This window comes from Hetaerina americana, unplaced genomic scaffold (genome assembly GCF_022747635.1).
Source record: "Hetaerina americana unplaced genomic scaffold, ioHetAmer1.1.p SCAF_53, whole genome shotgun sequence".
NCBI lineage: Eukaryota > Metazoa > Arthropoda > Insecta > Odonata > Calopterygidae > Hetaerina > Hetaerina americana.
Window position 1 is genome coordinate 909229 of NW_027287128.1, and position 26919 is coordinate 936147.

The 26919-nt window shown below is 40.9% G+C and overlaps 2 protein-coding genes across 2 annotated transcripts in view; both read right to left on the minus strand.

The window, feature by feature from the left end:
• LOC139694722 (uncharacterized) overlaps positions 1 to 15826 on the minus strand; it is a 552273-nt gene extending 536447 nt beyond the window's left edge. Inside the window, exon 1 of the mRNA XM_071593219.1 lies at positions 15546 to 15826. Within this exon, the coding sequence (XP_071449320.1) occupies positions 15546 to 15645 (100 nt within the window). The 5' untranslated portion in view covers positions 15646 to 15826. The remainder of the gene's footprint in view (positions 1 to 15545) is intronic.
• A 23-nt stretch (positions 15827 to 15849) lies between these two features.
• Positions 15850 to 26919, minus strand: part of LOC139694714 (uncharacterized) — a gene marked incomplete at its 3' end in the record, with an annotated part of 186031 nt that continues 174961 nt past the window's right edge. Inside the window, exon 3 of the mRNA XM_071593213.1 lies at positions 15850 to 16039. Within this exon, the coding sequence (XP_071449314.1) occupies positions 15850 to 16039 (190 nt within the window). The remainder of the gene's footprint in view (positions 16040 to 26919) is intronic.

Below are 26919 nucleotides of genomic sequence, written 5' to 3' on the forward strand. Positions count from 1 at the left end.
GAAGAGTTGTCACGTGGCGAGGCGTGAGGGTGTGACGCAAAATCAGTAGGCCTTTGGAAAGAACCGACCTGGAAAGGATGGATGACAGGTCTGTTAAAAGCTGCAATGGACCGCGACTTTCGGACGACCCAAGTGAAAACACTCACGATTCAACCGGAGAGTGAATATTGTTTGCCAAGATATCGAGGTTATTGGCAAGGAGAGAATATAAGAGAGATAAAAAATGTGCGTACGTTGATGAGGAGACGAAAAAGCCCTTGCCAGCGTCGATGCGGGCCGATTCGTGAGAATAATATAAAAGTATTCACCATTTTCGAGTGCAAATGATGCATTGAACGATAGCGGTTTATTTTGAAGCCTATTTGAAAAATAACTTTTTTATCAATTCATCTTTATCCCTAACACCTTATAAACGGAGAGCATCATCATCAGGCATTTGATCAAAATTTTATTTTTCGTTAGACGAGCCATATGTAAATAGAGTAAACAACACCTTAGAGTGTAGACAGGGGATATTCAAAGACCTCATGATTTTTTCGAAAAATAAAAGAACACCAAATAATATAACACCACATGACATGAAGTCAGTGCAATATGCCCATATGCAATATGTCCATATGCAATATGTCCATATGCAATATGTCCATATGCAATATGTCCATATGCAATACTCTTCACTTTCATTTAATTTAGTTTCCATTTGACTCCATTCGTACTAACATACATATACAATTTAACAACATGATACAATTTAACTCTTCGGCTATGGATTGGGTTTGGAAGACAAGAAAAATAATCACTCTTCACATATGTTGTTTCTTATCGCCAATACACCTAAACAGACTTCTTTGACTCTGCCATCTCCGTTAACTGTCGTAAAAATGCGTACGCCCATCTTAACCACTATAGTGTGTGAGGTCTTATTTGTTATGTTAATCATGGATATCGGTCATTGCATCGCAAGTAGCTCTTTATTCTCAATCCGGCTCCCTTCAGGTGTATCATCCTCCCACTCCAGTATATCCGTCCAAAGATATCGCGTTATTGATCACATCATTGCCACTCCAATATTTTTCTTAATCAAGCTTCATTTATTCCCAAAATATCTTAGGATATTTTTCATTTATATTTCGCTTTTAGGTACTCCAGTTTTCTGCAGGTTCGAAATGATATTCCGTTTTAGGCTCCAATTATAATTGAAAAAACACCTGGCAACAAATAAATCACAATTCTTACTTATTAACTGTACTCTGAAGTCAGCTATACGAAAATATTTCATTTAATCATTTCATCTAAGTGATATGTTATGAAATATGTTTAGGGTCGTATTTTCCAATAAATCGTATTAAATGACTGAGAAATGCAATGCTAATATCTTCAACTTTGTGGTTAGTGTCAGAGTGTTAATATAATACATATTAACATTGATTTCCAACTGACTGACTAAAGCCATTGCATTTCCTAAATAAAATACTCTATTTATTTATTTGTACATGACTCCCACGCCAAACAAGATGCTTCCAATGAAGTAAATAAAAACTAATATTTATTAACTAGATATATCTTGCTCGATTTAGTGTTAGGACACTCATTTAAAAAATCACCACATTTTTAAGGTATTCAATGAATTATAAAGAGGTATACATAGGGTAATCTCATGTATGGGTTTAAGTGATGAAGTACGAGAGAACTGAAAATTAATGAATATGGGCATGGATCATAACGGAATCTCTACTGAAGACATCAAACAATAAGTAACGTGATCTCTGGTATATGGGTGAATGAACTTACACGGTAAAATATACCCACCGAACGCATATTCAAAGGACAAGCTCAAATAGGATTAACTACCAATTATTTTGCGCAATCCATATCTAATCAGGACAAACTCAAAATTTGCTGGATAGAAAGAAAACATACACTTATACTTTTTGCCAATTTTCTTTTTAACGTCTCGTTGACTGACGACACGCACGGAGACAAAAGTAGATCCCAGGCAAAAAATGAAGGCATTTCCAAGCGCAAGGAGGCAATCATTCACGCGAAGGAACGCGTGTTGGCTTTTTCTTTCGTCCCGAAAAGCGAAACTTCACAGTGTCGGAGGCAAACACTTCCTCTCATTTCCCCCTACCCCATGCGTCTTACCACGAATCCATTCCGACCAGAAAAAAACCGCGAACGTCGCACGAAAATACGAAGTGAGCACACTGTCCCGTAAGGCAGTTAAGGGTGCAGTGCATCCGAAGCGGAGTATTTTTTCTTCCCGGGGAAAAAAGAAGAAAGGCGAAGAGTTCTCGATTATTACACCAGATCGTTTCACAGAACTTACACGGTGCTTTCCGGAAATGTATGATACTCTCGCTCTTACTCGAAACGAAGGGGATGGGGCTGGTAGAAAAAAAAATGTTTTCAGGAGAGAAGGAGGGAGAGAACTCCACGCATGTGTTGCGAGGTCACGCGATAGCGAGAAATGAGAAGGAACGTAGGGGAGGGGAATGGGGAGAATGGTGTAAGATCTTGGAAACAGAACAGGAACGCTGGACGGGGAGGAAGAAAAAATACAGGGAGTATTGAGGAAGGAGAGAAGGAAGGCGTCTATAACGTGTTCTTCCTTGTTCAAATGAAGCACGCTGTCATCTCATTCATATCACCCTACTCCAAACCACCCGCCCCGTACCACTCCTCCCCCTCAGTCTCCTCCTTAAACTTCCCACCTCTTCTCTTCTCCTCACCTTCTTCCTCCCACGACCTCACCCCATCTATGCTAACCCGATCCACTCTCGCTGGATGCGACGCACGGTCTCATCTCACACGCACGCACTTGTATCGAGAGCTCCTCTCGCGTCACCGGATACGCGGGAAGACGGCTCCCCGGAGCATTGGAAATGAAGAAAGGAAAAAATTATAAGTGAGCCTTGAAAAAACGAGCCGAACCAGCGAGTCTCCTCGGGATGCTGAGAGATCTTGACCATTGAGGAGGACGGAGAGGATAGGCGATTTCCTCGCCATCGGAGGCCGACACATGGTGGTCTTCACAAGATCGCGAATTTAAATAACGCACCATGATCATTGCATTCCGCCATTCAATATGATTTTGGTGTTTCGAGCTTACTCCGCCTATCCTATAAGGTTAATTTAACCAAATGGTCAAAGCACTTTAAGTGAGTTTTCATCAAAGTTGCGAAGAAGCTTAGTAAGGCAACTGTGGATTTCAAGTTACGTCTTTCCAGACATGACCAGATATTAATAAAGTGATATGAAATGAGGAAGCTTAAAGGAAAAATTGTATATTTTATCAAAAGAGTAGAAGAAATAGTTTCCTTTTTTATCGTGATGTTCTTTAACTATTATTATTCCGAATGTCTACGTCAATAACCCCTTTAAAAAAGAAGTTGAAAATAGTACACGTGTATTTGAAGCATTTAGTTACCTTCAAGTTTAAATGTCGTTGTGCTCCGCGAGAATTTGAGGCTAGATATAAAATTGAAATCATTTTTAAAAACATGTAACGATAAAATTTTTTAAATAATTTTTACTAGGCAGCGGTAAAGATTCCGACATTAAGCTTGGCACCGCCCTTAAATTCCTCAACTTCCGCGAAAGAAATTGGAATTATGCTTCTGTCGGTAACTAAGATCGCCAGACCATTAAGCAAATTTTCCCTATTATATAATGTTCTTTTTCTAGCAATCCAAACCTTCATGGTACCTACATGGCACCTCCTGATCACTAATCGTTCGCAATAAAAATGCTAACTTAAATATGTTGGTTCTACAGTTGATTTATCACATCTTATTTTCATGATATCTCCTACCAAAGTACGACTGTCCTAGTAATACACTTTTCACAGCATTGCAAAAGAGACTAGCTTACAATGTATGACATAAATATGCGCCTTCCGGCCCGTGAATGTTTTCTATTCTATTTACTCTAAAATTCTAGATACGCTGCGACGTTTATCATAGCGTTTTACTAATTTCATTCCCTAGCGTTGAAATACAATGTTGGTATTTAAAAAAACACCACAGAGGATCTATCACATTTAAAGGGAATCTTTCTGCAAACAATAAATGGTATAATTGATTAGCGTGGGTACAAATAACGTTTTGATCGAAAGTAATGCTATTTTCAAAACGGTGACAAAATAAATATTTTTTTTCTTTTGTTCATATCAGACCTCTGAGTCCAGCGATGAATTATAAAATATGGTTGGTTCTCTCTATATCTTTTTCAGAAGCAAAGATTTTTATGATTAGGGCGCCTCTAGTTCACAGACGTACCAGTTGCTTCGCAAATCTTACTTCAGAGGCCGGTAAAAGCATATTCACACGTTTATGTGAATAATTAATCCTCCACTCATGAGGAACTGCTATACTCTTATCGATATCCCGCATATCCACCCGTCCGACTCAGAAGACTTCCCGATTTCAGCAGCACTCCCCAACGCAAACATCGGCAACAAGCACTCATCCACGACCTTCCTCCCACGTTATGGTCTCACCACCACCTACCCAATCCCATAGACGAGGCTCGGAAAGGTACGGAGAGTTAACCAAGTGATTTTTTTCCTCCTACCTACCTCGAGGAGCCGTCGAGTTGTGCGCTTCATTATGCTGGCCCCGTGCACACGCGGATCCTTCAGACCCGGTGACGTTCGATGGACGGGTGACGCACAAGACGATCAGGGAGTTGACAACAAAAGCAGTCGGTTGGAAGGATAGGGGAAGGGGGAACGACTGGGAGGGGACGAGGCGGGGAACCAACAGAGGGGAATGTCCCCGCATGGAATTTCAGTGTGAGGGATTTCTGCTTATATCGTCTCCTCGTTCGCTCGCGGGAAAGTGAAATCACGTCAGCGAGACCTCATGGCCGCGAGTAGGACGAAAATGATGCACTGAGTATAAATAAACTGGATAATAAGTAAAGGTGTCCCGAAGAACGATGAGAATTACACTCAACCCCATCATATTATGCAGTAAATTGCAGGAAGCAAACAATGCATAACTTTCCTTAGCAAATTCAGCAAATTGAAATAGATGACATTCGGAAAGAATGGCTGATTGTTTCATGTCATGTTAATTTACCATGTCTTACAATGCACACTTTTGAATTCTTGATTTCAAAAATAAATGTCTCCAACCTGAGTAGGTAATCTTCATGATGGGTTAATCTTCATGATGATTGGTTGAAGTTTATTATTCAAGCAAAAACTCGGTAACGAATTTTATTGATTTTCAATACGAATAACTTGATTATTCTCCAATGCGAAATATACCACTTAATTAATGACCTTTATTTCATCGCCGTCAGTCTATGTGATGACTCACATAGTCAGAAGGAGTGACGTAACCTATAGAAATCGGAATCAACATGCTATCAGATAAAATCAGCTAAGGGGAGTGAATTGGACTATAAATACCAAGGATGGTATATCGCAGCTTAAGAGCGTGTCACTGAATATCGAACGCATTAAGGAATATTAATTAACCCGATGCTTTAGAGCCATCCGGATTCGGAAATAAGGTGATTGGTAGGGAAAGAGAAAATAGTCGGAAGTCGCCTCAATCAAACCCTATATCCCCAATTCTCGCGAATCGACTTGGATGAAAAGGTTCGCTCGCTAGTCCTGAAGTCGAGGGTTTGAACTCCACCTCGATAGTGGACGACTGCGAAGACATCGGGAGGTGTGCGTTCACCGAGAGAAATAACCTCGGCCGGCGGAGTAAACGGTCGGAATACGTCCAGTGCGAGAGATAACACGCCGAGAAAATCAAGCGCGACCTGCGTTTACGAAATTGAAAACTAAATATTAGTTTGCCCGCGGAAGGGGCGTCGCGTCCACATCGATCTCGGACAACGCTCATGCATCGGAAATCTACTCGCGTCATCGTCCGCCGCATCAATCCTCAACCGCCCTGCTACGTCCCATTCATCTCCCCTTCCCTGCCGCCACCGCCCGCCACCACGTCGCTCTTCCCGCCCACAAACAAAATACATGGACACTCACAAACACCAACAAACACTCGCCCTCTTTCTTCCACGGTTTCTCTCCTCGTCCCACCCCCATCCCGCTAGAGGCCGCGCTCCCGTCCCCTCCCAGGCAGTCACTTAGCTCTTGTCGTGTCTGACGAATGCGGAAAAACGTTGCACCCGAGAGGAAAATGGGAGAGCGATCCAGAGCAGGAACCCCTCTCCTATTTTTTCCGTCGGCTCCTCCCATTCTCCTCAACCCCACGGTACACGGTAAGCCTCTCACTCGCCTCCGCCCTCCTCTCCCGCCTGCCGTCCCCCCAGCGAACCACCATCCCATTCCCTTAACCCAGTGCGACCTCTCGCTCTTTCTCCTGACCCAAACAACCTTTCTCTCCATCACTACCCAGGCCTTATATGAAGAGCCAGCAAAACTGTAGTTGATCTTCATAAAGTTTTCCCCCACCCCCTTCCACTACTTTCTCCCCTCGATGGGTGGGGCTTCCTCTCCGGGATGGGAGTTACCGGTATCGGAGTTTGGGGGTGAGGTTCGAGCGAGAAATGGGGTGGGGAGGGGCTCATTGATTGTTCCGCAGATGGGCGAAAAACCGTCTCGAAAATTTCTTTTTCTTCCTCCCGTTCAGCCTAGAGACGAACCTCTCACGTTATATTGGCTGAAGCATTGTATAGACACGCAGAGATATGAAGAGAGTTAATATTTTTGTTTGCGTATCTTAGGGAAATGAAATTAGAGAAGAATGCGGTAGAGGAGGCAAAAGGTTTAGAGCACTTAAAAAGAAAAAGAAAACCCAAATGGATTCGACACATACGTATCATGTACTGGGTATGAAAATATGTGAAGACGAATAGGAGTCAAACGATCATGACTATGAAACCAATACCATCCGGAAACGAAGGCGGATGTTAGAAGGAAAGGCACCCAGGGTGAAAGGAATTTACTATTACCAAGGAAGTGGAGAGCTGCAGTAAATTTTTGGATTGAAATACTAAAAATGTTTTATTGTTATACATTCTCGGGTGGGATCATTTATGAAGGAAGGAAAGTGGGCTGTTGATTAAAAGTAATCCTAACACTGGATTATTCAATTCCACCATTGAACAAATCCCAAAGAAACTGCGGGAGATGCCGCAACAGTAACTTTTAACGGAGTCATCCGCTAATGTGCATTTCAATGCAACAGTTTCAGAGTGTAAAAATCATTCGCAGTCAAGGCGATTCCAGTCAAGGCGAATGATTTTTACACTCTGAAACTGTTCCACCATTGAAAACTAATTAAATCCTCATTGATTAGCATTAGTTGCACTTAGAAGTCAGTGTTTTGTGTTTCTCAGAAACAAAGTGTTTTTCAGAAAAGATTTCAAGGTAATGAAAAGCAAAATTATTTTATAGATCCTAAAAATCAACTGCATCTTCACTCGCGTTGGAGACGTGTGAACAACTGTTCTTGAGGGATGTAAATGTCAACTGAGACGTATTTTCATCACCATAAATAACTTAAGATAACTTGAACCAAATTACTGTTACATATTAATCCTATAAAATAAGTTGGTTGTAGAAATTAGAAACAAAAAAATCGAAATTTAAAACAAAATTAGAAGCCTAAGAGTATTTAAGAAAACGTGGGACTTTGGAATTCAGATAGCGTAGACATTTTGGCCTGTGTTATTTAAATTCACACATTAGATAGTAAGGCAGGCCAGTCCCTTTCCCTGTAATGCCTGCGGTTTCCCAGGAAAATCTGATACCCGGAAAATCACGTAACCTGAGTGAAGCTTAGGATAGCCAGAGGCGTCAACTCAAAAAAACCTGACCCACCGGTCAGTAGTCCAGCGCTCTATCTACTGGTCTGGACTACTCCACCCCTATATATTAATTATGCATCAAGAAAGAGGTGTCAAAGGAGTATGACGTTCCATCACCGATTCGTCTCACTATTCACTTTCGCGTCTCTATGAAGATCTTTCGGGGCGGACCACCTGAGGAAAACGTATGGAGCAAACCTGAGGTCGGTTGATTCCCCCCGAGCCAGACGAGAAGTTGCGGGTGGAAGCAAGGGGGCGTGGGCGAGGGACCACCGAGGCACGTGGAGAGAGGGAGAGAAACGGGGCGGGGTGCGGAGTTGAAAGGTGACAGTGGTGGTGAGGGAAGGGCCCTGCGGGGGGGGCCTAGGTGTGTCTCCGAACCGGGACGCGCTCGTGACGTGAGAAGCAAGAAGAGGGGGAGGAGATGGGTCCTTTCTCCCTGGAAGTGATAAGGGCGTTCTCCCGCCCCGTTGGTGCGCGCGCGCCCCTAATGAGGGGAACGCAGTACACCCCGGGGGAGGGGGTACGGGGAAGGAGGGAGTGGCACGATGGAGTGGGACGGGAGAGGGGGACGAGAGAGGCGAGGAGGAGATGAGGGGGTGCGTGGGCACCCGCTGCCATTGTGTTCCTTCGCTCGGAGTGAAATCGCTCTGGATTCACATTTAATAAGGCGCCAGGGCAAACGCACACGACCACACACACAGGCGCACCAGGGCGCAGGCAATCACGCAGCATGAGCACTCGAGGTGCCGCTCTCCTCCCCCTTCCGCTCCCGGAACCACTTGCGCTCTCACTTCGGCGAAGGGAGGATTCCAGATTTTTTGACGGCCCGCCCATTCCAATATTTCCTTTTAGCGGGGCGTCGACGGATTGGGCGACGGGTGATATATTTCATTCGAATAAGCAGGCGATTATTACGATATTTGGAGCAACCCGCAACATTAATCTAGAAAATCAAGCCCATTTGTTTTCCGCAAACAAATGGGCTTGTTTATTTAAGCATTTCATGCAATGCGACAATGCATAACATTATCAACATAGTAGAAGAAACGATGTACAATGTAAGCATAAACCCTATCTTGCTTGACGCATACGTTCTTTTTTAAATAAAGATGTAACCTCATTGGAATTTTCCACATGCCTGACAAATTGCCCCTAACTTTAAAAATCCACATGGTGAATGTTATCACAAATTTAAATAATATTTCTCCTGTATTATTTTATTTTCATTGTCTATTATTCCTATTATACTTATTTTCATCTATTAGTAAATAAAAGAAGCGCGGGTTACGGATTCAACAGATTTGTAATCCAAGTTAAGAAAAAATAAATTCTTCTCAGCCGTCATCAATTGAGTTCCAAAGGCAATTTTTTTCGTGCCTCACTTTGGCGATGCTGATAATGCGTTATAATACTTGGGGTATCGATTTGAGGTAATTATTATGAAATACTGAGATTTCTGCATAAAATACATTCTGCATATTAACTGACTCTTAAGTACATAATATTGCAAATTGCATTATTATTTGAAAGTTCTAAGTGCCTGACAAATCCATGGCTTTTTATCAAAATAAGAGCCCGACATACTTCAAAGTTGTGAGCTGGAAAAAGAATTTATACACAGGCCACGTGTCCCTCGTAGAATATTCAATGAGTGGAAAATCATCATTAACGGACGATGCTGCCACAGTAACAAAAGAGGACTTTGTCCTATTAGACCGAAATGCAACCATCCAAATGATCATGAAGGAGACTTATCTCAGTTACTGCTGTGTGTGGAAAATTATTCGCGAAGAACTGCACATGTCAAAGTTGGCAGCTCGCTGGATCTCACGAATACCCACTCCTTTTCTGAAGAAAACACGGAGAAACATGCAATCGCAACCTAGGCGCGACTGGCAATTAAAGCAATAAGGCAGAAATTTTGCCACATCCGTCTCATTCTCGCGGCGAAGCGACTTTTTACTTATTCTCAGAACTGAAAAAAACCATTGCGGGGTCGGAGATCTGAAAACATAAATGATGTCATTCCAGAGGTGGTACAATGTCATCGACGCAACCTGCTTGGTTCTAAGATGAATGCCTTCGGAAGGTCAAGAAACTCTGGGAGAAATGTATAAGTCTGGCTGGTGAATATGAAGAGAACTCATAATAATATCAAATAAAATGTTTCTACCTCAATTATTTTTAGCAATAATTAAAAATTCGCGATAATCCCTATAATATCAACATCTTTGATCTACGAATTTGTGAAATATGAAATATAAAATTACATTTGGAATGAATTATAAGCACCATTTTTTTAAAGAAAATTTTATCATAACACTCGGAGAAAAAATTACCTACTGCTGGAGTTCTTCTATATTGATGATATAGAACTCCAGCAGTAGGTAATTTTTTCTCCCAGTGTTATGATAAAATTATCTTTAAAAAAATGGTGCTTATAATCCATTCCAAATAAAATTTTAAATTTCATATTTCACATATTCGTAGATCTAAGATGTTGATATTATAGTCTGTATATAATCAATTCACCCCAATCCTCCACAAACTCACTCTTAACTAGCCTATGAAACTACGACTACGACGCAGACTTACTACATCCAATACCAACATTTGCACTGATTTAACACATACCCAAACATGACCGTAATATCAAATATTAAATGAAAACTGTCAATTAATACCACCAACCAACTTCAATATAACTCCCCGTAGACAGCATTTGCTTGCTGGGAACGAGAAAAATCAACAGTGGGCGGGCGCCCACTGACATTTTTCCAGCATGGCAGCTATGTTATGAATTATATTATTGTTGTCTTTGTGTATTTAATTAGGAAAAAATCAATGTTTAGCCCATAGCAGTAATCATTTCCTCTGGCATATTATCTTTCTCCAATATCGAACAGAATCAAAAGCGAAAAATATAATTACGACACGTAGAATGTCTGAACAAAGGAATTTCCAGAAGATAGTATTACGTAGAAGTAAAAAATATTTCAACTATCACAAATTCAGGTTGTTTTTCAGTCTACCGATACCTGCAAATGAAAATAAAAAAGCATCTAAGAATCTCTCTATCCCTAATATATCATAATACTGTTGTTCTACAAAAAATATAGCTACTTTAATAGTATAATATTGCTTTATTCAACCGCTAAATGCTGCCTCCCCTTGAGGATGAGGGTATGAAATTCCGATTTCATTCCGCGGTGTAATTGCTCAGGCTTCCGCCGCGTGAAATTGTTCTTTTATAATTTATGGCGGATCTCCACCCATCTTATTGAAGCAGTACACACAGCAATGATATCAATATCCAGTCCGTGGTTTCATAGCATTTTAGATATTATATGCGAGCAAGCACGACCGCGCTTTGCGAGTTTACATTCCCGGAAGCGATCACCGCACGCTGAAACTCCCGTCCTCTCGACTACAGGATATTCCAACATTGATTTGTCGTTTTTCTAATTAACTTAAATACCCAAGCGTGTACCTCTAACGGGATCCCGACGATTGGCAGTGCTGCTAAGAAGTAATAATTTCCAGCCACACACAAACCGTTTGGGGAAGATTATTTACTTGTAACATGGATTGGGAATCCTTGTACCATAAACTGGTTATCTTAACAATGCAGATGGCGCACATTACCGATTCATGAATCGATTGCGGTCTTGAGTTGAGATACTATGCCCAAGGCCACGCGATGTCCTATTATTTTTTTCCACCTCCCTCCCACGCCCACCCAAGACCAGATTCCTCGAAGGATTCCGGCGCCAGAGACTCAACTTGAAATACCCTTAATCATGGACCAAAGATTACAGGCCAGTTCTATGGCATGATGTTTTGAATTTCTCCCATTAGCTATATTATAATCTTTCACTCCCAATCTAATACCGCAACTAAATCCTTCGCTATTAAACAGCATAGTAACGTGGCCAAATTAGGGGTTTGGGAGAACCATAATCGAAAGGTAAATTCGAGGAATCTTATTAAAAACCCATTACAAACTTCGAACAAAGCAAAGCAAGATATTTCAATTCCTTACATTACGAAATGTCTTCTTTTTATTCTAACGGAATCCGAACCAGTGAATGGTCTGTTAGTAGATCAAAAGGAATTATATTCATGATTTTGGTAAGACGGATGAGACAATCTCACCGAGAAAATCCATTTTGTTCTTTCGAGACCATCAAAAGTCATTATATAATATTTTAAAAGCTAAGACAATGAAAGGTAAGATTAAACTCAAGAAAACGCGTATTAAATGGATTAAAGGGAAAGACGTGAACATAACTTGGGAGGCGGAAACGATAGGTGGAAGGGGACCAGGAGAGAAAGGCGTCTGGTCACATTAACGGGCATTCAACTCATGAAAATCAAGATTATGCAAAATTACCTTAAAAAATGGCGACTGAATAAAACATTCTAAACTGCATCATTCAAAATGAAGTCTGGATAACATTTCTCAAAATTTATAGAAATCAACGTCTTTCAGAATGAATGAAATTCAGCAAGCTTACACCGACTTCTACGTCATAGTCTTGTCTACCTACTAACTACCACAGTCTAACTACATAATGGACCCTTTTCTTTAGCTAAAAAAGAGAAAGCCAGATAATTTAGGCGAAATACTTGAACCTTTATCAATAGATTTACAGAGCAAAAACGGAATATATGTGGATCTACAATTAAAAAGTGAAAGGGACATCTAATACAGATATGAGGGGTGTTTTGAAATCATGTTCTATCTTAGAGTCTTAAGAAAGCACCGAAGGTACCTAGTACGCCTACAGCAAATAATCATTCACCCTTACTTTCACCCCAGCGTTCCCTATCTTTTCAAGTCTTTCACGGCAATTATCGTTAATCAATAATATTACGGATCGATATTACAATATCAATATCTATCGCGAAAATTAGCTGCATGACTCACAACATTTAGAACTTGAGAAACCTGAATAGTTACCGGATAAATATTTAAACCTGTGTTCTAAATAATTTAAAATTAAAATTATAATCATTATCATTGATGATTACAATTTAATGAGTCATTTGATAGATACCGATTTCATAAAAAATAAAATAATATATTCTCTCATTCGATTCAATAGTCGGTTTCACTAAAATTTAGTGCCTAAAAGTGACCAAACATTGGTTCCGCTCCTTATCGCGCTCATTTATAGCAAATATGATTTTCAATGACTTCAATAACATTAATTTAAGTTTTGAAAATAATACTGAAATTGAATTCTGCATTTCCATAACGGCTCCATGGCCTCATAAAATCATTATTCACCTGCCCACTAACATATTTATTACTAGGAAGTGATTAATGTGATTCTTACTTTGCCCTATATATCCCAACATATCTTTCAATCTTTTTCCCTCTTCCCATTATCCTTTCCTGAAGCATCCAAGTTAAATACAAGAGCTTGATGACTTGTGGAAAAACACAAAAAAATACATGAGCCTAATGTAAATGCGTGTTATGTTAACGGCCTTCGGGCCATAGAAAATTGCGTTAATACAGTGGCGACGTCTATTGGGATGACTCTGTGGATTCCAAAGTCACGGTCTGCTTTCGACTCTCGAACACCGCAAAATACGGGAATCTCAGGAGTCATGCGTAGGCACTGCTGAAGGGGTTTTGAAAGGCACGGCTGAACAACGAACCGTTCACGCTTGTCCTGGAAGAAAGGAGTGCAAACGCAAACAGGGAAACATCACTTCAATCCGTCTCTAAAAGCCATGCTCTCACATCCCTCACTATACCTGCGCCGATTTTCCCAGGGTATTGTCAAGGTGATTCGAGGTCTTTGACAGTTGGCTCAGATAGAATTTATAAAGAAAAAAATTTAAGTGCATCAGATACTTCCTCTTTGTGTGGGAAAATTTGGAGCATGAAATAAAGTTTAGTTTATTTAAATAACATATATTCACGTATCAATGATGGATTATTCGGAATTTCCCCGCATTCACCCCCTCAAATATACTAAAAATGAGAATATATGAGGAAGTATGAGCTGACGCATAAATAATACGTAGAAATAATTTTGTCTACAATTTTTAATCACACATAAATAGAATATTAGGCCGGTAGAATATTACAGCATCATGAAATTCCAGGTTATTCAGAATTTTTAAAACAGAACTCAATGAAGGAACTGGAATATTTAAATACAGAAGTATTATAATATCTCCCGCTTAAATCAGTTTTGTAAAATATGCCTCCTTGGATACCTCTCAGGTATACGTTTTTAGATAAAAGGTTTCGTAGAATGTTGAATCGATAAAAAAATTGAGATGGCTACCTCGGATTTCATGGCGAATTGGGTTTGGATCAGACTTCACCGTCAATGAAGAATAAGTTTAGATATTAATATGATACATTTGTTATGCCTTGTGCGTTATATACTAATAAACGAAAAAATTAGAATTAATGCTCTAGTAATAGCCGGGACTATACACCATTTTTAGCACAAATTAGCAAATCCTAACCCAAAAAAATTCTTCCCTAAGTTAAAACAGCTGAGACTGAAATTTAAATTAAATTTTTCTTCTTCATTCTTCATCGCATTATTTTTCTGATTTGTACTCAATTACGATATAAATTTCCTTTCATTTTAACGAAACACTTCTTAGTTCGATTTAACGTCATACGAAGAGAACATTAATATATCTGCTGAAATGTGAATGAAAAAAGCTGGAGAGGGTGAACTTATGCTTCTCAAAAGTTTAGAGTAACTGATTTTTTAGTATATATTTTCTTGGCAAAAAACCATTACGCCTTGGGATATTTTATGAATGCGAGTGTAAAGCGTCTTCATAGGCGTAAAATCACACCGGTAAGGAAAGGGGAGATGGGGAGCTACTTATCCTTGTCCTTTTTGCGTTTTAGTGGTTTCTCCGGTCAACCAAAACCATAAACACCTCTGACTAGGTGTGTGTGGCAGATGGTGTCAAGATTCCGGCCACAAATTGAGGACCCTTCTGTCGCTCTAATTTGTAGGTCACTGTGCTATATTTGATTAAATCGATTTACGACACTATTCTCCAAGTTATGATTAACGCCCATTCAAAGTGGACTCCTTGAGGAGAAAATTTATTGATAGAGGATATATTTTCGATTATAATGCTGCATAATTATTTAATAATAATTTTACATAATATGAGCCGTGTGCTATTTTTCAATGTTGGACAGACCAAGGATTCAATACTAAAAAATAATCAAGATCAACTGAAAATTAAGTCATATTAACGTTAGCTCTTGAAAAATTAAGAAATAACCTGCAAATATAACTGAAAAATTCCTCTTTGCGAATGGCGTAAAATACTTACTCAACACCTAAATAATCTACCAGTTTACTATTCATCTGAAACTTAAAACACACACTATTTGAGACGCAGGAAACTTTCATTAATACTATGGAATAGTTCTCTCGATGAAGTGCCGAAATGAACTCATCTAATGTACGGAAATCGATAGGGTATTCCATTCAAACTGTGAAGACCCCCGAGTCAGAATTGTGCATGCTCAATATTTTTCTCATAATTTCCACTTCATACGACTTTATTCATTTAATTTATCAACATTCTAGGAATTCCGAAAACATATTCACTCTTCCTATGCAGAGATTTCAATGCTTGAGTGCTCACGCCGTGCTCAGGGTTTTCAAGAATTCTGAGCACCGATTTAACCTCCGATAAAGCTCTATTGAATCTAAAGAAAGACGTAATTTTCATAAACTCACCTTTGCTTAGATGCGCCTCCGGTTCATCCCCGGCGTTCGGCAGCACCTCGGCGGCAACCTCCATCCCGTCTTCTTCTAGGGCCGTCGCTTCCAATGGCATCTCGTCCTCCTCTCCGGCGGAGACCTTTTCGGGGAGCCGACCAGCGTCCGGCAGCGAATGTGCGCCCTTTTCGTCGACCACTTCCTCGCCACTTCCCTTCGCCCGGCCTCCGAGGTGGTTCTGTCGCGAATGCCTCGGCGGCGGGGGAGCGGCGATCTCACCCGCGCTCTCGCCTTTTCCTACCGCCGCCGTTCCCTCCACCCCCACGTCCTTCACCACCGCCGCCACCCTCGCCTCTTCCGCCTCTTCCTCCGCCCGCGGCCGCCTCTCCCCCGCCTCCACCGGCTCTCCTCTTTTGCCAGGAGCCTCTTCCTCTTCTTCCTCCTCGTCGTCCTCCTCTTCGCTCGGAGACGCCTCGCCCTCCCTTTCGACGGTGAACCTCTCGGGCGTCGACCTGAAACAAAGAGGGGAGAGATCACCGGCATTATACGTGGGCCCATATTGATACTAAAGCATTCCAAGGGATTTATTCGCCTACTGGTGATCGAAAACCGTTACGTACGTTGTCATACACCCCCCTGATCGTGCCCAAATTGTGACATCTAGCGAGAGCCGCAACAATGGGCAACTCGCAAGGCTCGAGGGTGAAGCATTTAATATCCTACGGGCATGTATTTGAAATTTTCATTTTTCAATCTTTCTAGCCAAAAGTGTAGCCGCGGAAATTCAACAGCTGATAGATAACTAGCTTGAATAAATTCACTGAAAATAAATAATTGACCATTTTCTGTGCTTCAAAATTAAACTGTAGGTTTGAAACAAATTTTGTAATCCAATACCCCAATGTCCCACAAAAGGAGTGTGAATGAGGTATTAATTCAACATAAGAATCCGATCCAAATGATTTTTAAATCCATACCGACGCTTGAGTACTGTTGATACAGAACAGGGTATTCCAGAGAGAAAATGAGCTGTAAACAAAATGATTGTAATTATGCTGTAATATTTCATTTTAAAGATAAGCATTGTATCAATATTTATCTTTTCATTACCATGTGTTAGTACCTTTCAAAGTTATTCGTGTATTGAAATCCTTAAATTGATGAATATAAAACAATGTTGGCCAAGAATTCATCTCATGTTAAATATATAAACTATCGTATACCTTACGAATGGATACCGGGTGCATATACCAACTAACGTCTAGGTGAGGTGATAGACGTTTTCCTCAGTTATTCCCACTAATTCGGCAACTTTAATTATAAGCAGACTCTTTGACATTAAAAGTGATAGCCAAGCGTAGCCGACAAAAGGCCAGAGCTTTAACAGTCCCAGTCAAACACAAAATAACCTTCTTAAGTGCCATGTTTTTAGGAGCAATCTCCAGCATTAGCGAGCATGAAATTTTACAATGGTTTATGAGTGAACTCAGTGTGATTTTCTTGTCTGTGTCTCTGTTAAAAGCAAAGTTTATAACGCTGCGAAGATTTGAGGACCTTGACATGTATCTGAAGCACGTTTTTGTATTTTTACTGTGGTAAACGCGACCGGCGATCGTCGAGCACACCATCCACCGCCGCCTTCACCCTCTTCCCACTCCCCGCCACACCTGCCCCTCTCCATTCCACTCAGACCTTGTCGAGTCGTGTCGCAGTCTTCGAACGATCGTTTCCTGGGCATTTATCTGGAGGCTGTGGTCCGCATATTATCGACAAAAAATATTATCTGTAACTGCGCCGATGATTGAGTGTAGCCCCGAAATGAGTCAATGGTCATGAAGTGCGAAATATTTTCCTTGAACGTGGTAGGAACTTCAATTTCATTCCACCAAAAACAAGGCCAGAAATGTTCATACCATTTTGATATTATTGAAAAACGCGGAGAACATACTTAAGAATAATTGTAAATATATGCTTTAAATTAGCTTCCTAAATGTTTAAGAAACTAGCTTTCTAAGTGCAATAAATGTGGCAGAAAATATTTAGCAATTGTTTTATATAATTCCGGTTTCAAAATTACATACAAAAGTTTCAATTATTTCCCCAGGATTTACATTTAAAGTGCAAAATATGCGTCAATTCGATGTTACGTTTTCACAATTAATCCAAATTCGAATCATTCACTACAGATTTCATCGTGATTAAATGAATCAATTATAATTACATAATTACTTTATACTGGCTGTCACATTATTTGTCGCACCTCATATTTTCAATTCGACACATTGAGTAAGCAGCATTCCTTTAACCGCTAGAAATTAACCGTGACTCGAGTAATTGTCCTCTACAGAGGGAACATCATATTTGCCTCATTGCATTAGAGCTATTAACGTTGCTTACTTCATAGACATGTATAGAGAGACACGTTTATTTCTTTGAATGTTGTTTAACCTTTCCGTAAAAATCCAGAAATACAATACTGGAGGTAAAATACTTGATATAAACTGAAAATTGTGACAATTAACTAAGGAATGAATGAAACCACCAACAACGCCCAATGAAATTAAATACACCTCGGCGTAACTCGACTATTTTTAAGGACCGGTCCCTTTCTCTTTTAGAGGAAGCATAAAAACGTTGGTGGATGTAGGAGAGTCATTTCCATAGCCATCAGTGCTCGCTACACCTTTCAAAGATTTAGCCCTCACACAAAGATATCCCTAATCTCAAAAATTTGAGACGATATGCCCTTTCATGGTTTCGCCACGCGAGAAGAGTGGTGGGAAGACGACCTGCTTTCTTCTTGCGAAATCCTTGGGTGAAAAAAAACGGGTTAGATAACGTCCAAGCCCGACTCTTTGAGTGTTCTCCATCTTCGTGTCATGGGCGAGGCAAGGGAAGGCGACGGCGATAAAGGCGGGATTTCGAGAATTGCGCCTTGAATAAACCTCCGGGGAATTGGCCACAGTCACTCGCATCCTTTTGGGCATCGCGGGAACACGACGGATCTCGTCGACGGAGACGAGAGGCGGAACATCCCTTATGTGTGGGTAACGTACGAACAATACGGGAGAGTTATTGGAGAGGAGTGGCGGTGGCAGAAGGAGAGGCAGAGGAGGAGGGGTGGGGCTTTTCGTGTCTCCGCGGCTCCAGACCACCCAGGGGCGCTTGCAATTGCGACACTTCGCCCGCCCCGTGTGCATCCCACGCATAGGCACCTCTGGTCCCTCCTCCCGCTCCCTTTCTCTCTCTCCCCGGCACATTCTCTCCTCCCTCCCTCCGGTGCTACGCCCCTTTCCGTTCCACCTCCACCTTCATCCATGCCCTCCTCACCCTATTTCGACCGCAACGACCCTCTCGACACCCACGCCTGCGTGTTTCAACCACTGTTCGACGGCGCTCTCCTTCACCCGTGCCGTTTCGCCGCGTTTTTCGCCGCCGTTCTCCCGGTCTTTCTCTCCTCGGCCCTTCGCTCTACGAGCAGCAACAAGCGGCAGGAACCTAGCCGTGCTGATAGGTGGGAGTGTTCTATTTTTTTTTCTTTCCGTCGGAGACCGAGATGTTGTTGGGTCAGCAGGCGGACAAATCAGCTAGATAATTGGCAGGAATAGAATTGTTTCCCAACTTCAACCGGGTTCACGCTTCTCTAGTTGGAGGAAAGGGTCCCAGAAACTCGAAGGAGCTCATAAAAAAGGAGAATGATAATAAATATGAACCAATGAATATTTAATCTCATTTTCATAAAAAAAATCCATTAAAATTGATCAACTCTTTAAAAATTTCTCTTCTGATTCCAAAATATGTGTAACTACTTACTTTATCTCATTCGGGAACCTAATAATACGTAAAGTCATGGGGTCCATAAAGTCATATCAACTAGGCTTAGTGTCCAACGACATCGGCCAGGTATAAACAAGAAGTCCGCCGATCATCAACCAATTTGTCTGCCAATTGGACTACAATGTCACCGATGCGATCAATCGCAATGAGTTAGATTTCGAAATCTATTCATAAACTGGATTTTGGAAGCTCGAAACGGTTTATTGGAAATGTTGATTATAATGGCAGTTACAGGATCAAATATTAACTACATACTATATTTACCGCTGATGTTTTCTTGGAAGTGTCATTAATATAATGTTAGTTCTAGACCCAATAATGCGAATAAATAAAACCGTTAAAGAAAAATTCAAAATCTGTAATTTATCAACATTAAAAAAAATTAAACCCGATCTCTTAGAATGAACCTCAGATTTTCCAAGCCGACGCTTCCGTTATGGTAATTCAAAAAGAAGGACGTTGGGCAGCATTGATATGTGTACGAATTAAAATAGTCGGATAAAAATTTCTCAAGGAAAGAGATAACAGGTTACCTATAGCCTGTGAATGATAATAATATGTTTGTACAGAAAATTAGTAGAAGAAGAGAATGAAACGCATGTAATCGCCGTAGGTAGATAGTAGAGTCGTTGGCTTAAAGCTGATGCTTAGAGGATCAGTAGCAGTTTAACAAAATAGTACTTTGCAGATTTGTGTCTAGTGCTTTCCAACTTTAGGCAGTCATTATTTGCAGGGAAAAGGATATCTTTTATCGATTAGTTTGACAGTTAACCTTCCTAAGCATCAAAATGTTTCATAATCGTCTGCCCCAAGCCTAACTTGAAAATGTAAACGTAATTATGAAATAAATCGTCTAAAAAGTTTCCAAAGTTAAATATTCCCATAAAAGTCACGGCATCTCCCGTGGAATTCACCTCATACATCCATGATATTTTAATCCCAAATGTATGATCATTCCCTAAATAAACTTGACGCCACTTGATCTCGTGACTACTTCATAAAGAGTGAAAATACTTCAACTTGTTTAGTGTTCCTCAATTAATGATCAAGATACAACTTCGACAAATATGTCACCACTCGACTATGAGTGGGTTAGGAATACCATTGCTGGCAAGAATTCCTGAATAATCAAGCACCGCATCCTTTAAGAGTAACACCCGGGTATTTGACAAAATATGGTTTCAACTCGAGCATTATTTCTGTCTGAAACAGAATTAAGAATGTGGTTTTAAAAATCATTTCTAATAGATGAAATATTGATTTCGTGTTCCCCTTTAATTCGTAGTCATTATTATCCGCCAAAAACAAACACACATGATCTCATAAGATGACGTATCTCTAAGTGCTGTATCTCTGACACGACGCTCCATGACCCTAATAATAATAAATTTATTTCAATTACTCCGAATATCAACACCTTGAAAAGGTCGACAGCTGACTTATCTTAAGAACTTATTCCCAACTAATCCCTCATCACACTTCCCAACCCACACGTCCATCACGAGAAATTCTGGCCACTCCTTAACTTTATATTCCTCACGTTTGCTTATGGGGCTATTTAAAAGGTCCACTTAGGATGGTCTTAGAACTGGCAAGCTTCATGAAATATTAATGGGGTGAATGACCCCAGAGAATAACCCTCAAATCCAACCCTCATTTAGGTCAGCGCAAATAACTGACGTGAACGACCGAATGAATGTATTAATACCATTGATGAATGGAGCAAATACAATTGGATCCACTAAACACCTAGATCTTTGATTTCCCCTTAAAATTTCTTCAGGGAATCAAACCACAAAAATAGAATCACCTGCAATCTATTGCTATGATATCATTTTCTAATAATTCAATACTTATCACGTAAAAGCCGAGAATTACAACACATAAGCGGCGAATTAGTTTCCTTGGGAGCAGTACACTTGCGCCTTACTCATAAAGGTATCGTTTAGTATCGATCGAGCACATTCCGGAGTAAACGCTATCAACCGCATTTGTTCCCCCTTCTCGATAATGTTTCGTCAATGGGTTCTTGTATTAATCTCTCCCCGTTCCCCCAGCCCAAAAGTTTAGAATGAACAAGAACGTCACTAAATTCAGTAAAAAATATCGATGATAAACTAAGAATAAATATCATATAAAATGGATTGAGCGGGGTTAAATAAGATGGAGGACTCTCTTTCCAACGTCAAGCCGATACTATTGTAATTTAAAATTACTGACGTAACCCTGCAAAAAATAAAACACCAGTAGCCATTCAAACATTTTGGTCATGTTCCTCTCACCCCTCTTCGCCGGTTTCCCTCCTCTCTCCAAATACCCCATTTTTCACCCCCTTCGCTCCATCCCTCCCCTCCACCTCTTTCTTCCTTCGCCGTTCTCCGCATTTTTAAGCCCTCAAAGTCCTCTAGGTGTGGGCCCATAATCTCTTCCTTTCCATTCTCACCCGCCCAAATCTACACTCGACCCCACCTCATTTCCCCGCTTCCATCCCTCTCCGTTACACCGCGCCACCCGTTTCCTTCCTCCCCTCTACATCCGTGGACGATTATTTATTTTAGCATCATCCGTATGGCGTTCGCTCTCTCACGTTTACGCACCAATGTATGGGTCTGCCTACGGTTACCGATGTTGACGTTCCTCTCAAGGCAAGGCTAAAGTACTAACGATTCGTATCTTGGTGTTTCGACCGGTGTAGTTAGATCGCGCCACGCACGCACCAATGCGCAAATCTGCAGCACACAGCATTCATGACCGAGACGGAAATCAAACCAGATGCCTTCTGCCGACCGGAAGGTCTGCTACATGTTGAACTGAGAAGGATGTCTACGGAGGTATGTTTATAAATTTTCGCGAGTTGATTAGCCGTCGAGGCATAAATGTAGTATATTTTTCGTAGAGACGTTTCTTATTGCATGTGGTCTTTACGACGCTGTTTGGCGATTTTTTGTGCAGGTGTGATCACAAGAAAAGTGAAGTTGCAGAAAATAATGTGATATTTATTAGAATGACAAAGTAGATGTGTATATAATCCTATTAAAATGGATTGGATTCACTTTAGTGCCACATTTTTTATACAAGGGGAAAACCTTCTCAATGCAAAAAAAGAGGAAGTTGGAATCCAAGAAATAGACTATACTTAAATCAAAAAAATTCATTTTTTCTTTATTTGCAATTTAAATTTGTTTAGGCTTGCTGTATGATTGACATAGATAAGTTGGACATAGTTCTGGAGAGATATAGTTCCAAGGTTCCGCAATATTTGTATCCAACGAAATTACCCCCAATCCACTTTCTCTCCACCATCTCCCTTCTTCTTTCTATCCCTCCACACGCGTCCCAATCCACCACAATCCACGCCCCCAACACCACCGATCCGCCCCTCTAAATCCATTATGTTAAAACACGCGACACATTCGCAGCTGCTCCGCCACGAAACCTGTTTTGGACATCTTCCCTCCCTCCCCCTTCCCGAGTGCCGGATTGACGGTGCACCGACCGACCCTTCATGTAACTCACAAGAGCGTGAAACGAAAGAAATGATTTCTTTTAAATTTAAGAAGTTAATATATTGAGCCATGATTCACGGGTAACCTCGGCCCGGAGAATCACTTATGAACTCTATGGCCGAGTGCGTGAACGCTAAATGGGATTTCGTGGGCGGGAGGCACTTAAAAAAATATACTCTTCTTCATTCCTTGGGCGAATTTAAAAATGTCAATAGGCAAGGTGTCACTGCGGAGTTCGCTTTAGCTGGGGTGGTAACTTTTCTCGTGGAATTCATTTGAAAAATTGGTTAATATGTGCACGACCGTGTAGTTTCTTCTGGCGGGAGACAATAAATCAGTTCCTTACCGCTTGTGGCACATAAAATATGTTGATGATTATTTGCTCAGAAATTCTCACTTTTTGGGAGCCTCACTTTTCTAAATGCTATACGCAAACAGTCTCATTTGTTGAGTCACATCTTTTTCTCAATCACTCATAAAATTTCGAGAATCTCACGCGAGAAAGAAACAACAATTGTTGGGTTTAGCGTTCCAAGTACCCGTTTGTTACAATGTTCAAGACGAAGAAATATTTTACATATGTCGACAATTAATAAGAGAGCAGGGTAATCTGAAATATCCTACGAGAAATATAAACCGAAATATCTTCTATATTTGAACGAATTAATTACGTATATACGCGACCTTGGTTATATATATAGCATCTTAGACCTAGTCTTATTATTATTATTATTATCGACTTAATTGGGCGAGGTTGGGACAAATAGTCCCTTCTTCCACATAACCCTACATTACAGACATTGCATAAAATAAATAATTTAATACCTATGGCTAAATAATTATTTTCACACTTTTGTAACTAAAATATGTACAATCCTGGTATTTGACTTTATCAATTGGATGGTTGGAGGGATAATAGTACGTTTTTTTATGAGTAGGTGAATATTTATACTTATGTAAGAGGGTAAATTATTACATGAAGGCTGGTGAACTAACACTCTCACTAACCCATGCTGAGGCTACGTTATTGTAGGTGATAATATTGCACGTAAGTACTACGTTATTGTAGGTGAGAGTTCAAATCATGGCCTTAGAAACTTAGGACCCGGGTGTCTGAAATAAAACGTTTACGATAGGAGTATCATTACTTCCTTTCATCATGCTGTCAACATTTTCCTATCTATTTTCTGGTAGCCAGGAAGTAAATTAGCCCTAATTTGTCTAAGAACATCTGGGTCTATTATATTTCGATACATGTAAAACCATGAATTTCCATGTCAAATCGCTTGAAAATATTTCTCTCTTGGCATAAAGTCTCCCGACCAAGCAGTTGAATACCAGATCCACTACCTCTTATAAGTCCAAGTAACAAATAGTATCTGGTTTATTGTTCCTATGGAGAATTGTAAAGCAGTATGTAGATGCATCACCGGAGTTTCTTAATTAATTCAAGAGAGGTAGCAAAACATTCAATAAACATAGAGAAGGTTCATATTTTAGCCCACACTTTTGAGGGAATTTAGATCCCGCCATCTTCATGCAACACTCCCAAAACTGTTCAACCATTTTATATTAAGAAGTCACACCGATCCCCTCGCCACATTACAATTATACAACGATTCCACATGTTATGTTATTTTTCATTGGACATTGAAATGTTATGATCCCTATGGTTGATGATTGGTCCTTGCACGCGTAAGAGTTAAGAAGTCACTAATTTTATTGGAACATGTCATACTTACGTGCAAAGCCCGACAAATTTTCACGTGGCTTCGAGTTCCCCCCGCCCTTCCCCAAGTCACGATTTGCATTATCTACTCCCCCCTCTGGGTGAGGCGTAAGACGTCAACAACCCCCCTTACTGCGGTGTTCACGAGCACATCCCACATCTACTAATCACTGCGAAGGCATTTGCTACGGAGAGGATTCTCGCTCACGACACTTAGGATAGATTTTATTACAGATGGCAGAGCTGTCATGTTAGCAACCCTCCTCAAGTCATTCGCCAGATTTCACAACTTCTAAAATCTTTTATTTGCTGGGAACCCTCGTTGCCACAAGCCTAATAACTGAATTCATTGAGTTTCTGAAGAGTAGAAAAAATGACGCAGTGTTTTGTTTTATAATCTATGTCAAATCGTTTCACTTCAGAGCGATAATTTGGCATTGATCTTGCTATCTCCGCTTATTCTTATTAATAAGTGAGGGTTTTTCTACTTTCTCCTGTTGTGTGCCTTTCACTTATAGACATTTGAAGGCATATACCCAATCCTTGATATTTAATATGACCTGGATAAACCAAAAGTGTCTTTGCTTCTACTAACCGAACTAAATATTACCACATACTATGTAACATTTTCACAACGTAAACAGAATGGAACAAGGGTGCGTCTATATCAACATGCCTCAGAGAGGATAGCACCGAAGACCCGCATCTCAAAGTTGAAAGTCAACATGCATGACCTCTAATAAGACCTCTAATCAATGGAAAATAAAACTTTCTAACTATGCACATATCCTTGGAAATGAATGTGTCCTAGGTGTTGAAAAAAATTATTGTCATATTAGGGTTTTGTACGACCGAAACATAGGAAATGTAGCTTTGAAGGTCAAGTGATTGTGGTAATTATCGTGCGGATGTAGGTGGGCTTGAAGTGCGTGATAGATAAAGAATGTGGCATTACAAACCAGACGCAATATTTTCTTCGTCGGCAGTTAAAAGGGTGATGTTAAGTCTTCGTGGGTTTCCCGCCGTGTCAGGGTGTCAGCAGTCGACGTTTGGATGACTTACTCCGTCTCCGTCCTCAGAGTTTTAATGACTTAAGAGGTAATTTTCCAAACAGAATGTCTTTTATATCACTCAAAACAGTGGCGGAATGGTTTGCGGGTTAAATGATCCAAAGAAATCAACCCAACGTTTGGTCGTGATAAATATGGGTACAGCAAAACCCGAACCTAGCCCCAATTCTATGAATTTCTCATACGCTGGGGGAGGGGCGGGTTCATGCATCACATTCGGTTCCCCACAAACTTCTCAAACCAGAAAATAGTATCGCTTGGATTTTAGAAGGTGTTGTCCTTGGGCATCCATCAGGATTTAAATCTGAGAATTTCTCAGTAACCGAACACTCCATCTACTGGACTATCATCGGATTTAAGATCTATTTAACAGGTATAAGTAATAGTTTTAAAACTAGAGGCGCGACCGCAGACCAATTAATCATTTGAAAAAATAGAAAAGCTCCCATGTTTAATCCATGTGAGTCCAGATCCCTTTGGACCAGCAGGCGTGGTTTACTGAACCCACTCCCTAGAAAATATTCCCTTGAGCAATCAGCTTTATAAAACCACTTTGCTATCCTTCCCGATTACCCTTAGACAGTTTGGTACGATAGCAACGTCTAAAGAGGGAAGAATTTCGGTTCACACCCCGACTATCGCATCTGATGCACTGCCTCAGGCCACATGCTACCCTTTGCTGCACTACCATATTTTTCATCACCATCGCAACGGGATGCACGTGACCCGACCCCTTTCGGGGCCGAGCGACGCCCATAAGGATTGGCTGTCGGACAGACAGCTGGATGATGTTGATGATTTCAACAGTGAAAGGGCCCCTCACTGCTGCTCAGCTTCGTAAGAGGTAGGCGGAAATATGAGGGAAGGAATAAATGGCGTATCTCTTGGGGAAATTGGATAGTGAAGGGAATGAAGAGGATTGGACGACGGGGAGAGGTCGGAAGGGTCGCTCGGAAGCGCCTTATGGCCTTCCGAAATCGGTGGCTATTTCTCAGAGTCGCTGCGGTGGGATGGCGAGGGCGCGGTGGAGGCGAGGAACAGTTATCGCAGCAGAGAGAGACGAGGAGGATAGTGGAGGGGGTCGAATGGTAAACATCACGGGCGAGGGAGTGGGGAGGGAGAGGAGAGGATATAGGATGGACGGAGGTGGGACGGGTCGAAAAGGAGTCGGTGAAGTATTACGGGAAGGCGTGTTTAGCAAATTACGCGAAATTACAACAGCGAGAGAGGAGCAGGGAAGGAAGGATGGG